The sequence below is a fragment of the Salvelinus namaycush genome, chromosome 16 (assembly GCF_016432855.1).
Source record: "Salvelinus namaycush isolate Seneca chromosome 16, SaNama_1.0, whole genome shotgun sequence".
NCBI lineage: Eukaryota > Metazoa > Chordata > Actinopteri > Salmoniformes > Salmonidae > Salvelinus > Salvelinus namaycush.
In genome coordinates this window covers 21,523,793-21,534,726 of record NC_052322.1, presented here as the reverse complement: position 1 = coordinate 21,534,726, position 10,934 = coordinate 21,523,793, and the positions used below count along the sequence as shown (strand labels likewise).

Sequence of the window (10,934 nt, the reverse complement as noted above, 5' to 3'; positions counted from 1 at the left end):
ATTTGCTTGCACAGTCAGCCCTCCGGGACAGAGCCATAGGAACCATGCTTTACCAGCGCTTCATCAATATTCCTCACTTTGACATGAGGGGGTCACAGTCACCCCACGGGTGATTTGAGTGCGACCGCGACAGGTCATCAAGTTGACATTCAGTGATCCGTGCCCAGTGGGAACCTAGGCTTCTTCCGTCCATTTTATGGTTCCGCAGCAAATCAATGGGTGTGGATGGTACTACCCACATCAGATGTAGGACTCCCTCCCCAGACAAGCTGGAGATACCTCTCCCCATTTCGTAAGGCATGAGCCAGATCCATGCAATACCCTATCACTGCGGGGCCAATGGGTTTAGTCTCCGCCTCAAGTCTAGTGAGCGTAGGGGAGACCTCCCCACCTACAATGTGTGGGGCCGGCGAACGCCATAGCTGGGGAGATCCGCAGGAAGGGCGCGTCCAGAGTTGCCACCGCGAACCGCCGGACCCAACCCCCCCACCGGTCCGCGTTCGGCCCACTGACAGACACCACCCCAACGAATCCCCACACGCAGCCCCTTGCGAGACCACACACGAGAGACCGCGAGATGGGCCGCACAACAAACTTCCAACGGTGGCGAGAGGAGGGCTACGGAGCGACTGCTCCCCCAGCCGCGGCTCGAGCCCAGCCCCGCTTCGCACCCCAGCCCAACCGACCCAGCCCTTAGAGCCAATCCTTATCCCGAAGTTCCGGATCTTTTTTGCCAACTTCCCTTACCTACATTGTTAGAACATGCCAGATGCTGTTCACCTTGGAGACCTGCCACGGATATGGGTACAGCCCGGCGTGAGATTTACACCCTCTCCCCCAGATTTTCAAAGGCCAGGGAGAGCTCACCGGATGCCGCCGAAACCGCAATGCTTTCCAGGGCTTGGGCCCCTCTCTCGGGGAGAACCCATTCCAGGGCGCCCTGCCCTTCAAGAAAAGAGAACTCTCCCCAGGGCTCCCGCCAGCTTCTCTGGGATCGGCCGCGTTACCGCACTGGATGCCATGCTGCGCCCATCTCCGCCAGTCCATGGACATTCTGAAAGTAGTTTGAGGTCAGTAGGTTACATTACCAAGGAGCTATTGAAATTAGAAAGTTTGAAAAATTCATGTAAAAACGTGTGAGATGAAAATGGACAAACTAAAGTGTGTGCGTTCTAGAAGGGTAGTCAGTGGACATTCTGAACCATCTTTAAGGTCAGTAGGTCTCATGATTAAGGAGCTATTGAAATTTGAACGTTTGAAAAAGTAATGTAAAACGTGTGAGATGAAAATGGACAAACTAAAGGGTGTGCAATGTGTAGGCCCACTGAGCGTACATTCTGAACCTTGTTTGTGTCCAGTAGGTCACATGACCAAGGAGCTATTGAAATTAGAAAGTTTGAAAAATTCATGTAAAAACGTGTGAGATGAAAATGGACAAACTAAAGTGTGTGCGTTCTAGAAGGGTAGTCAGTGGACATTCTGAACCATCTTTAAGGTCAGTAGGTCTCATGATTAAGGAGCTATTGAAATTTGAACGTTTGAAAAAGTAATGTAAAACGTGTGAGATGAAAATGGACAAACTAAAGGGTGTGCAATGTGTAGGCCCACTGAGCGTACATTCTGAACCTTGTTTGTGTCCAGTAGGTCACATGACCAAGGAGCTATTGAAATGTGAAAATGTAAATTAATATTTTAAAATAGTGCGAGATGTAAATCTACAAAAAATCTAAAAAAATCATCCATGGTGGATGTGGAAACAATTGAATTTACTTTTGCGCATAGTCAATCATAATCACAGAGGTACATATAGACATGAATGATTATATACATACAAATTGGTAGTTCAAACCTAGGCAACAGTAAAAAAAAAAGTACGATATATATTATGTTGGAAAGTGTTGGAATATCCTCCCATGCAGGATGCACGGTGGCCGTAGATATAATTACAGAGACCTATTTCAAAAACAATTTATGTTTTTAATTTTTTTAATTTAGCCTTTATTTAACCAGGTAGGCAGTTGAGAACAAGTTCTCATTTACAACTGCGACCTGGCCAAGATAAAGGAAAGCAGTGTGACAAAAACAACAACACAGAGTGCCACATAAACAAACGTACAGTCAATAACACAATAGAAACATCTATGTACAGTGTGTGCAAATGTAGTAAGGTTAGGGAGGTAAGGCAATAAATAGGCCATAGTGGTGAAATAGTTACAATTTAGCATTAACACTGGAGTGATGGATGTGCAGATGATGATGTGCAAGTAGAGATACTGGGGTCCAAAAGAGCAAAAACAAAAATGGAGATGAGGTAGTTGGTGTGCTATTTACAGATGGGCTGTGTACAGGTACAGTGATCGGTAAGCTGCATGTACCTCTAATAATTTGATATCAAGGAGATGGGTACATATACTGAAGTAGTTACAGAAAATATAATATATACGTATGTACAAAATGACCAAGTGGAGCCCTGGATGGCAGGACAAATCCAGTGTTGTAGAGGTGCCTGGAGAAATGGGAATACTCTAATTTTGCCAAAATGTTTCCGAATGGCCCACCCAAGAAGGAAAGGCGCCCTATATGAAAAATTCTATGAGAAACAGTGACATACACTCACTCCCCTTATAAAAAAAGATTGCAGTTTTGAAATTGCAGTAAAAGTGCAGTAACTGCAGTCGACAGTGGTGTGTTGGATGCAGTAATTGCAGAATAATTGCTGTATAACTGCAGCTATACTGCAAAATTACTGCAGTAAAAAACACTGTTATTTTGGATGCAGTATTTGCAGATATAGTGCAATCCAACTACAGTTATACTACAGTGTACTGCAGTAATCCTGCACTCTGACTACAATCTTTTTTCGTAAGGGTCAGAATGATCTAAAATGATAAATCCCATATTGATCTTTCATTCAGGCCAACCCAAGCTGTGCTGTGTAGTAGACTAATAGTAGGCCTACTATTAAAACATAAACTGAGTCAGAAATTCACAGGTTTCGGATTTTCCCCTATTTTTCCAGGTTCTCGTTATTTTCAGAAAAACAACAACATTGTATGTTCTAAGTCCATAACAATGCTTAAACCATATCAGGATACCACTTTTGAGGTCTGGGGAAAATCTAAGACATTTAATTCAGGCACCTAGCACCATTGTTTGATTAGCAGTGTTTCTGTAGCACATGAGATGGAGTTTGCAAAAGAAATGGCCACTGGATTGATGGAAATAATCATCATGATATCATTCTGATAGGTAGGCATAGGCTACTTTGTAGCTAGTTAACATTTAATTGAGGTTTTAGGAAAGACTTTCCATCTACCGGAAGACTTTACACTTGTGTGTATAAGGTAATTGTTGTGAAATTGTTAGGTTAGATTACTCGTTGGATATTACTGCATTGTCGGAACTAGAAGCACAAGCATTTCGCTACACTCACATTAATATCTGCTAACCATGTGTATGTGACAAATAAAATTTGATTTGATTTGAGACGCTTAGGCCTATCATTAGCATCACTATGTGTCCTGTTACTTAAGAACCTCTCTGGGAAATGTGGGACGCTAGCGTCCCACCTCAACAACAGCCAGTGAAATTTCAGGGCGCCAAATTCAAAACAACAGAAATCCTCAAACATACAAGTATTATACACCATTTTAAAGATAAACTTCTTGTAAATCCAGCCACAGTGTCCGATTTCAAATAGGCTTTATGGCGAAAGCACACCAAACGATTACGTTAGGTCAGCACTAGTCACAGAAAACCATACAGCCATTTTCCAGCCAAGGAGAGGGCTCACAAATGTCAGAAATAGCAATTAAATTAATCACTAACCTTTGATGATCTTCATCAGATTGCACTCACAGGACTTCATGTTACACAATACATTTGTGTTTTGTTCGATAAAGTTAATCTTTATGTCCAAAAACCTCATTTGATATTGGTGTTTTATGTTCAGAAATGCATTGTCTCAAACAAACATCCGGTGAAAGTGCAGAGAGCCACATCAAATTACAGAAATACTCATAATAAACAATGATAAAAGATACAAGTGTTATGCATGGAATTATAGATAAACTTCTCCTTAATGCAACCGATGTGTCAGATTTCAAAAAGGCTTTACGGCGAAAGCACACCTTGCGATTATGTTTGGTCAGCGCCAAGTCACAGAAAAATATACAGCCATTTTCCAAAGAAGGAGAGGTGTCACAAAACTCAGAAATAGCGTTATAAATATTCACTTAGCTTTGATGATCTTCATCGGAATGCACTCCCAGGAATCCCAGTTCCACAATAAATGTTTGTTTTGTTCGATAAAGTCCATAATTTATGTCCAAATACCTTCTTTTTGTTCGCGCGTTTAGCCCAGTAATCCAAATGCATAATGCGCGATCGCTTAGTTCAGACGAAAAGCGCAAAAAGTTATATTACAGTTCGTATAAACATGTCAAACGATGTACAGAATCAATCTTTAGGATATTTTTATCATAAATCTTCAATAATGTTTCAACCGGACAATTCCTTTGTCTTTAGAAAGGAAAAGGAACGCAGCTACCTCTCACGGGCGTGCGCCTGACTGAGCTCATGGTATTCTGCCAGACATCTGGTTCAAACAGCTCTTATTCTCTCCCCCTTCACAGTAGAAGCCTGAAACAAGATTCTAAAGACAGTTGACATCTAGTGGAAGCCTTAGGAAGTGCAATATGACGCCATATACTGTATATTCGATAGGCAATGACTTGAAAAACTACAAACCTCAGATTTCTCACTTCCTGGTTGGATTTTTTCTCAGGTTTTTGCCTGCCATATGAGTTCTTTCTTTCATTGTCTAGCAGCCAAAGGCATTATCCTAATTATATTAGCAACCCATGATAGTTGTTGTATCTTTAAATCCCCGCTTTTTCTTACTAATATTTCCATTTCTGTCAATGAAACCGCTTGCATGTGCGGTGCGCATTTTAGAACGGTGTTTTGGTTCAGACCTTTAGGAGACATGGCGGACAAACTGTGAATCAAATACAGTTCTCTTCTCGGTAATAGATTATCGGTATCTCCCCCCATCCTTTGAGTCTTAACATGATTGATTCCAATGTATCTCAGAGAGCTGATGATGTGACGAGCCTCCATGAAATGTGCAGCCACAGGGTTTCTCTGGTCAAAAGTCCTGATATTACTCATGTGTTCTGCTTTCCTTGTTTTGAGAGCTTGTTTCGTTTTTCCTACATAGCATAGACCACCAATACACTTGATCAGGTATACCACATATTTTGTGGAAGACGTAATGATGCCCTTAATCTTAATGCCCTTGCCCGTGACAGGATGATTGAACATTGTGCATTTGTTCGTAATGTTACACTGGGTAGACCTACATCTACCACATATGTAATTACCGTCCAGCACATTGTCTCGGAAGGTGCTACGTGGCACCGGTGGAAGATCAGACCCCCCCACCAGTTGGCTGATGTTTGGGGCGCGTTTGAAGACTACTCGTGAGGGTTCTTTAAACGTCTTTTCCAGTTGTGGATCAGTGCTCAAGATGTGCCAGTGTTTTTTAATGATGTGGTCGAACTGTTTGCGAAGTGGGGAGTATTGAAGAAGGCATTGAACTCATTGGTCAGGGGCAGGGGCGCCGCCAGGGATTTTGGGCCCCATGAAAAGACACCCCACCACCACATCAACTGCGCAATTGCTGTAACCACACACCAACAGAACCCAATTGACCCATTCAAAGCTTTAAATAACTCCACCTTTGCAGGCTTGCAACTCTCTTGTAGTCCAATATTTACTGTCCGATATTTACTGACAGTGAGCTGTGAATATATAACACTGTGCAGACATGCATGCAACATTCTGCATACAGTGGAATTCACTATTTGATGCAAGACTGATACCCTCTATAAGAAATGTGCTAAAGGCCATCTTTTACAGTCTAAATGTAATTTAAATGGTAAAAATCTTGAATGGAAAATTCTCTTAACATTAATGAATAACTTTAAATAAATAAAACTTAAATATACATTAACCTCTTCAATTAAAATAAATTATCATTATCATCTATAGAATGATATAACAAACAAAATAATAAAATCAGCAGCAGATTTTTTAAACTAAGTATACATACCAAATAGAAAATAATCAGCTGTAAAAGTGGAAATGGAAAATGGAAAACAAAATGGAAATGAAAAGGCCTGATGGTGGCGCTAGAGGAAAGGTCAAGTGGTCACCAAATCAATAGGTTTCTTCCACTTGGGGTCTTGATTGTGCACAACACATTTTATGGCAATCCAGCCATTACTTTGAGATATATATTGTTCTCAGTCTGTTCTCAGCCTTGTTCTCAGCCTGTGGGCATCATGTGTGTAGTGATCCAATATCCATAGCCATGCCATTTAACAGTTATCATTGGCCCTTACCCACCAAGAGCCCAGCGCCGAGCCTTCTTACTAGCAAAGTCACTGATCAAGTCTTTAAAGTCCAGCTTTCTAGCTAACTGACTTTCAATGGACAGCATGGTAAGACTGCAAAGCTTGTCCTGGGACATAGCAGACATCAAATTGTTTTTTTGAATCAGTTTTAGCTTACTGAAAGCTCTCTCGCCACCAGCAACAGTCACAGGCAGTGTGCAAAATATACGTAAAGCAAAGCACACTTCTCCAAAAATGCTTTGCAGCTGCATCTTACAAATTGCATTCAGGAGACCAAGAGGAGACAAGTTAGGGGGGAAAGTAGCAGCATATACAGTGTTCAGGTGTCTTACTTCATTTTGAAACTCAGGTGTAAGATCTCTGGAATTCATGATCAGTGGTTGGCACAAAGAAGGGACTTTATCCTCACTAATCTGCCCAACTATCAGAACAGCAGAAAATTATTCAACAATTTTTGCAGTGGTGTGGAACCTAGTGTCCAAGTCACTTATGATGTTGTCCATAGCAGTAAAAAAACACTGTGTTCCGAAACACCATTGCTGCACATGACCTGTCCCGTTGCTGCACTGTCCTGACCTCTTGAGAGGTCTCATCATGGAATCTCTTCCTTTTCCTCTGGCGGCTGTGTTCCTTGCTAAATGGAGGTGCAACATCTATTTGCGTAGCAATCAGTGTTGCCTCAGACAGGAGAGACTTCCATCTCTAAGAGTCTGCGTCTCTTCCTTTAAGGCTCTGATATTGGCTGCCTCTGTGTCAAGTGAGATTTTTCCTAAATGGAGAATCACATTCCTGTCCTCAATGCATTGCAGTACATGTAATCATGCCAACTGACATTTCCTTCAACACAATGCTGCTCACCTCCTTCTTCAGTTGGGAGTAGGGCTGGTTCAGGGGGATGGGGATGGGGAGACAGGGCTGCGGAGCCTGAAGCTGCATCTGTTGGGCCTGGCTCCAGGCAGGGGCAGCGGCAACTGATTTAGTATAAATAGCTTGCTAAAAGTTTGCCTGCATTGATTAAATGTCGGCTAAAAGAGGAGCGAAATGTAAACAATTTTCTGTGAAGATATTAAGTAACTAATGTTAGAGGAGCAAAAGTAGCCTATTTCACTATGGACTAAGCTAACAGGTTAATTTCCACCACTCACGGACTACACCCACTTTCCTTTGTGAGAAATGTCCCTTGCATCATGCAGCCATTCCTCTGGGTAACTCTGTTGCCTGAAATGCTCATCCAGACAGGCGGCTTGTTTGTCATAGTCACTCTGTGTACTACAGATCCTGCATATGCGACTGTATTAGCTGATAAGGAGGCTATTTATCAGGGGTGCAAGCTATCTCCGCGTAACAGTGAATTCCTGTCCGTCGGCTTTCTGTATAGGTCTGTGCTAAAGCCACCACACTCCCTCTTTATCAAAATGTCAAGAAAACTTGTTTAATTCGCATCAAAGGTGAAGGTGAATTGCAGATGTTTACTGCTTGTATTGATGGAATGGAATTGATGAAGTTCCTCTGCTGTACCCTGGAATAGAAGGAATAATGTCATCAATGAAGCGTTTCCAGAGCTTGATATGGCGAAATAATGGATTGTTAGGGCTGAAAATCACATTATTCTCAAACAACCCCCACATACAGATTAGCATAATTCGGTGTCATTTTACTGCCCATAGCAGTTCCCTTCTGTAGAATGAACATGTCATTTTCAAACATAAAAAAGTTCTTAGAACAATCTCAGCCAGTTTAACAATACATTTAGTGCTAGGGAGTGTACCAGTTGGTTGTTGACTAAGATAGTGTGCCCATAGCTCCTAGGCCTCACTGGTGGGGGACGTTTGTATACAGGGACTCAACATCAAAGCAGGGTTAGTATGTACAGTATTTATAGTCAAGCCAGATGAAAGCCTTTATAAATCCATTCAAACCTGCCACTATGACAGTTGTTGTGATCACTTACCATTTCTGCTGGCTCCTCATGCAGTTTCCAGAGCACCTCAGAACATGGCCTCTCCTGGACAGTGGTCAGCCCTATTGTGTTCACCTACAGAGTGATCCAATGCCACAACCTGCTGGATGTTGGGAATGACACACTGCTATGTGGTCATATAGAGGACCAGGATGAGCTCAAGGCTTTCAGAAGCAACACCAAGCCCATTAAACGCTTCATTGTCATTGATGAGACAGTCAATCAGCTCTATGGCTCCCAGGTCACCAGGTATTTTGAGGCCAGAAATGTTCTTTATAGGATCCTCCCACTGCCCACTACAGAGGAGAACAAGTCCATGGAGCTTGTGACCAGGATTCTGGAGGAGGTCCACAAGTTTGGCATAGACAGGCGCTCTGAGCCCATCATTGCTATTGGAGGAGGGGTGTGTCTGGATGTGGTGGGCCTAGCTGCTTCTCTCTACCGGAGGCGAACCCCCTATATCCGTGTCCCGACCACCCTGCTTTCCTACATTGATGCCAGTGTGGGGGCCAAAACTGGAGTCAACTTTGCCAATGGTAAGAACAAGCTGGGGAGTTACATACCTCCGGTCGCAACATTTTTAGACCGGACCTTCATCCGAACTGTTCCTCGCAGGCAGGTTTCTAATGGAATGGCAGAAATGTTAAAGGTACTCATCATTGCAGCATGGGTACAGTATGCATGTGGGTTGAATACGTGAAAGCACCCTAACACATGACACTGAGCATGTCATCTTTCTAAAAGGACAGACTGTTGCTGTGCATTTCGAGGCATATCTGGACAACAGTTGTTTTGGACAAACATCCCTTAACAGCAAGGTGTGGTTGTATTTGTTTGCTGTCTTAACAGCAAGGTGTGGTTGTATTTGTTTGCTGTCTTAACAGCAAGGTGTGGTTGTATTTGTTTGCTGTCTATTACATGTCTAATACACTATACTAATCACTATTACTAATTAACACATATGAAGGAATAAAGTTAAGCACTTTTTACAAGCCTAAATCACCCCATTGATAGTGGCTTACTTCCAAACTCTGTATGGAGCTAATAAATCAGCCATCATTCATTGTGTTCTAGATGGCTCTGATGAAACACAAGGGCCTGTTTGAGCTCCTGGAGACTAAAGGCAGGTACCTGTTGGACTCCAGTTTCCAATCCCATGACAAGATCAGTGGCTGCTGTGACCTGGAAGATGCTGCCTCTTCGTCCACACGGATTGCCATAGAAACCATGCTAGAGGAGTTGGCTCCCAATCTGTGGGAGGATGACCTGGACAGACTGGTGGACTTTGGCCATCTAGTCAGCCCTGAGCTAGAAATGGTAAAGATTTGATCACTGAGTTGATACTAGTGAATGATAAAAAAAGGTGTATGGAGGGGATATGAAAGGATGGGGAGAAAGATTTCAGGGAAGGTGTGAATGATCAGATATATTTTTGGCAAGTGAAGACAATTCGACAAATGTGCATACAGTATAACTTTACCTTTGGAATGAACCTTTTTATGCTCCTTTGCAGAAAGTGCTGCCTGCGCTGCTCCACGGGGAGGCGGTGAACATTGACATGTCCTTCATGGTGTACGTGGCCCACCAGAAAGGGCTCCTGACAGGAGAGGAGAAGGCCCGGATCAGCCACTGCATGGTGGGGCTGGAGCTGCCTGTGTGGCACCAGGACTGCACTCTGGCCCTGGTGCAGAAGTCTCTGAGCGAACGACTGAAGCACTCTGCAGGGTCCCTGAGGATGCCTCTTCCCACAGGACTGGGATGTGCAGGTCTGGACATCTTTCCTTTAGGAACACCATCAGGCTGCCTTTTTATATCACTCTCATAACATTCCTAGATATTCCATACAGTATGTGTTTTGTAATAACCTAAACAAGCAAGCTCATTGACTATACTGTAGATTCTGTCTCATCTCTACAGAAATCTTCCATGAAATCAGTGATGAAATCCTGTGCCAGGCTTTCAAGATCTGGTGTGATGAACTTGGTTCTTCTTGACATCTGGAGATAACAATATCCAGACGGAATACACTGACGCCATGATGAGCTGATGAAGATGAAATACTGTGTTTCATATTCAATATGTTTCAGTCAACACACATTTACTTGAAGTCTAAATATGAATAATATACAGCGCCTTCGGAAAGTGTTCACATCCGTTGACTTTTCCTAAATTTGTTGTTACTGGCCGAATTTAAAATAGATTCAATTGAGATTTTTTGGGTAATTGGCCTACACACAATACCCCATAATGTCAAAATGGAACTATATTTTTCGAAATGTTTACAAATTAATAAAAAATGAAAAGCTGAAATGTCTCGAGTCAATAAGCGTTCAACCTTTTTGTTATGGCAAGCCTAAATAAGTTCAGGAGTAAAAATGTGCGTAACAAGTCACATAAGTTCCATGGACTCACTGTGTGCAATAAGTGTTTAACATGATTTTACATCTCTGTACCACACAGATACAATTATCTAAACGTCCGTCAGTCGAAAAGCAAATTTCAAACACAGATTCAACCACAAAGACCAGGGTTTTCCAATGCCTCACAAAGAAAGG

General features: G+C 42.6%; 1 protein-coding gene across 1 annotated transcript; it reads left to right on the top strand.

The window, feature by feature from the left end:
• The first annotated feature begins 396 nt into the window (after positions 1–396).
• LOC120061565 (2-epi-5-epi-valiolone synthase-like) lies at positions 397–10,683 on the top strand. Its single transcript, XM_039011476.1, has 5 exons — positions 397–716; positions 8,395–9,028; positions 9,454–9,696; positions 9,893–10,145; positions 10,297–10,683. The coding sequence occupies exons 1-5, from the start codon at positions 397–399 to the stop codon at positions 10,371–10,373; spliced, it is 1,527 nt and encodes a 508-aa protein (XP_038867404.1). The 3' UTR covers positions 10,374–10,683.
• Positions 10,684–10,934: the final 251 nt, after the last annotated feature.